At 46.4% G+C, this 3710-nt stretch overlaps 1 protein-coding gene across 2 annotated transcripts in view; it reads left to right on the top strand.

Annotated features, from left to right (window-relative positions):
- The first annotated feature begins 6 nt into the window (after positions 1–6).
- The window catches only part of FBXL7 (F-box and leucine-rich repeat protein 7), a 326294-nt gene continuing 322590 nt past the window's right edge, over positions 7–3710 (top strand). For both annotated transcript variants that reach the window (XM_006769451.2, XM_006769450.2), the window contains exon 1: positions 7–148. In XM_006769451.2, the coding sequence (XP_006769514.1) occupies positions 112–148 (37 nt within the window). In that variant the 5' untranslated portion in view covers positions 7–111. The remainder of the gene's footprint in view (positions 149–3710) is intronic.

The raw sequence follows: 3710 nt of genomic DNA, 5'->3' as shown, positions 1-3710 counted from the left end.
GGGTATGCGCAGCTAACGGTCCCGTCGGACGGGCTTTCCCGGGCGGAGCGCGCAGGCGGTGCGCCCCAGCTATGGAGTGTCCCGGGAGACGGCGGGCATGACGGCGGCAGGATGGGCGCGAACAATGGCAAACAGTACGGCAGTGAGGGTGAGTGGGCCGCCCGTCCTCCCGCTCCCGGATCGCGCCCCCCTCCTTTCCCCTCGCCCTCGGGTCTGGGAAGGAAGGTTCTCGCCCGCGGCGGTGGCGCACACCCATTTGGCCCCCTGTCCCGGCCGTCACCTTCCCTTTGGCACTGAGTGCTCAGGCGCCCCGAGGATGCTTTCCCCACCCGGGACGGGGAACGGGGGGTGTCCTTTTAAGCAACTTCCCAGGTTGTCTTTGGGACGGCTCAAGTGGCAATGCCGCGGTATTTCCGAATGCCTGTGCCTCAACTTTCCCACCCTGGGCGTCTGGGATTTAGGATGATGGTTTGGCAGACGGTGGAGAAACGTTTTTCAAAGAAATCACGAAGTGAAAACTTTCTCAGGCCTTTGTGCTCCAGTCCGCTCTCCGGTAGCAGGAAAAACTTCTGAAAAAAAGTAGTTAAGTTTCCATTCTCTGCTCACGGCCCCTGGGCGACAGCTTCGTGAAACTGACCACCTCTGGGCCCCCGCGAGGCGAGGGGTGGCGGGGGGCTTTGTCTGATTCTCTCCGGGCTCAAGACGGGCAAAGGACCATCTGTTCCATGGGGCTGGAAATTGCACAGAAATATTGCCTGTCAAGTGGGAACTTGGAGAAACTTTAAACTCCACCTCCTCCTAAAATGATGATGGATGTGTGGGTTGGCTTCCCCCTCGCCCCTCCTCCCTCTCCTCGCATAAAACTGTAGCGTTGTCACCCCATTGATTAACAGCATGCCCCCGATATGCACATGGCAAAAAGAACTCCCGTAGTTCAAAAGTTAGGAAGGTTGGTCTCTCCTGAACTTGGCTGGAGGGGCGTGGAAGAGCCAGGGTCGGTTTTATAGCCCGCCTCCAGAGGACGGGCGGTTGCAAACTGGGTTCGGAGCCTGCAGACAGTAGGAATGCAGAAAGGCTATTCAGCCTGTGGTGTTTGGGAAACTCCTATCATCCTACACGAAACTTTGTGGATGTCGCCCCCCTTTTGTTTGTGGCCGTGTTTTTCTCAGTAGCTTTGTGAGATTCCAGCAGAAACCAATCAGAAACCCACGCCAAAACACCATATCCACAAGAGCCTTTTGTTTAAATCATTCTCTCCCCGATCATCATGTTTTTGAGTTCACATCTATGTTGAAATACATAGATTTCCTTATTCTGGGCCGTTATGGGAGAGGTTCTTTTTGGTGACAATTTCATTTTTAAGAAGTTAAAAGGTTGTCTTTTTAGATAGCACATTTGAAAGTATGCCAGAAAAGATTATTGGAGAATCGTAGCCACTCCCCCAAACTTCTTGGAGTTCATGTTTTAAAAGCTTGTCGAAAAATGGAAGGTGAAGCCTTCTTATTATGAGTTATTACAAAGCTTTCAGGGAGTGAAGTGTATGCTTGTCAGTCCTGGGTGTGCATACATGATGCTACTTGAATACTATGGTGGGGGGAAGGACACCCTAAGAAGTATGCCGAGTTGCTGCTCTGGGTTCTTGAACAAAACCCCTGCACACTCCCCCTAATCCTCTGCAACTTGTCCGTATATCCCAGCGTTCTCGTATTGTACAGTGTGTGGTGTATGACGACTTCCTGTCTGAACAGCAGAGCTTTCAACCCTTGGGAGAGCGAAGGAGAGACAGAGAACTAATGTTCTCCAGCTGTTATCCGTAAATGCTACCTCTGCATTTTCACTTCAGCTGAAGTGAAATTTTACTGGGATCAGATTTAGGACGTTTTATAGGAAAAACTTCGGGCTCAGCTGATTCAAGGAGACCAATAGGAAGGTTGGGGAGGTTAACTGAGTTTTGGCTGGAGAGGACATACTGTGTTTATTTGCATCAAATCTCTTCAAATGCATGGAGAGTCCTCTGAGAGGTGAGGTGGAACTAGAGATACAGAAGTAACAAGGATTTCAATCTTTTCTCCTCCAGTTACACCTGGTCTCTCCTGAATAGGGTCTTAACACAAGTGGGGTATGGTCAGTTGTGCTCCGCTGTGTTAATGGAAGGTAAAATCTATGCAGATAAGCCTTCTGGAATTTGATGTGTCAGTGCCATCTTTCTGCTCTAAAATGTAAAATCTCAAAGCAGGTGAAAGCAACCCCTAGACATGGTATCTCTGTTGTCATCGGAGGCAGAAGTAAGACACTTTTAGTAGGTTTAGTGCAATGTAGGCATGGTGTATTCAGCCGTGGGCAAACTACGGCCCGCGGGCTGGATCCGGCCCATTTGAAATGAATAAAACTAAAAAAAAAAAAGACCGTACCCTTTTATGTAATGTGTTTACTTTGAATTTATATTAGTTCACACAAACACTCCATCCATGCTTTTGTGCCGGCCCTCCGGTCCAGTTTAAGAACCCATTGTGGCCCTCGAGGCAAAAAGTTTGCCCACCCCTGGTGTATTTCAAACATAAAGGGGAAATAACCAATAAATGCATATCCATAGAATGCATTGAGATCGCTCAACTCTAATACACTGATGTTTGTATGTACTTTAAAAATTTGCAATTTAAGTATATGTTTTACAGCTGACACCACCATGTAAATGGGAACCCGGTAAATTTTACAACAGTGTTGAGTTATTACAACATTTAAAACTTCAGCATTTCATTTGCAACCTACTTTCCCTTGTTCCTGGAAAACACCTTTTTTCATTAAAACAACGGAAAACCTATTCCCAGACTTACTTTAGCAGGTGAAATGGGGCAGAGACTCGCTACTCAGTGTAATCCAGCGGCCTCCGCTCCACTGGGATGCTTGTCAGAAGTGTAGAATCTTGGGTTCCTCTTGGAACTACTGAATCATTTATCACATGCACATTGGAGTTTGGGGAAGTTCCTGTGCAGAGCAGAGCATTGACTTGGGAGTCTGGAAATTTGATTCCAGCTTCAACTTAGCTACTGTGACCTTGCTCAGTTCCCCCAAATCATGGGGTCTTTCTTCTCTAGAGTGAGGAGAGAAATTCCTTTTGGCCTTATTTGTCATGATCTGATAATCCTTGAGCATGTAGTTATTCATTAGGGAGGAGATTAGCCTTGTGTGGAGACATATTATAATAAATAGGGAAGTTAAGAGGATGATTGCTTCGAAATCAGTAAATGTCCCTCTTTTGTCATTCTGTTTTTCCTTCATCTCTGTCTTCCTCACTCATTGTTACCTCCTTTGTTAACTTAATCAGTTCTGAAACCCCTGCCAATCAATAATAAGTGTTTCCAAAGTGTTTTGTTTTCCTAAAGACTTAGTGAACATTTAGGTTAATGATTTCATCTGTAACCTTTAGGTGGACTGGGATTTTGCTCGAGGAAAATCTTACCTTCCCATTTCTGATCATTAGCTTTCTAGAAACATAAGCAACTGTCTAAATGATGAGTATGTCCTGGCAAATTCTTTAACAGAGAGCTGTTTTCCCCCTCTTTATCTTTTTTCATAAAGTGTGAGTTTCAGCCCCTGTGTAGAAGTCCACAGAATGAGGTGTGGTGGGTGGTTCAAAGCCATCAGAACCATTAGCTTTGACTCTAGTTCAGCCAAATAAACAAAACTGTTCAAGTAGGAAGAGAGGAGCA

Source organism: Myotis davidii, unplaced genomic scaffold (genome assembly GCF_000327345.1).
Source record: "Myotis davidii unplaced genomic scaffold, ASM32734v1 scaffold143, whole genome shotgun sequence".
In the NCBI taxonomy this organism is placed as follows: domain Eukaryota; kingdom Metazoa; phylum Chordata; class Mammalia; order Chiroptera; family Vespertilionidae; genus Myotis; species Myotis davidii.
Note: the sequence above shows the minus strand (reverse complement) of the source record. Positions and strands in the feature narration are given on the sequence as shown.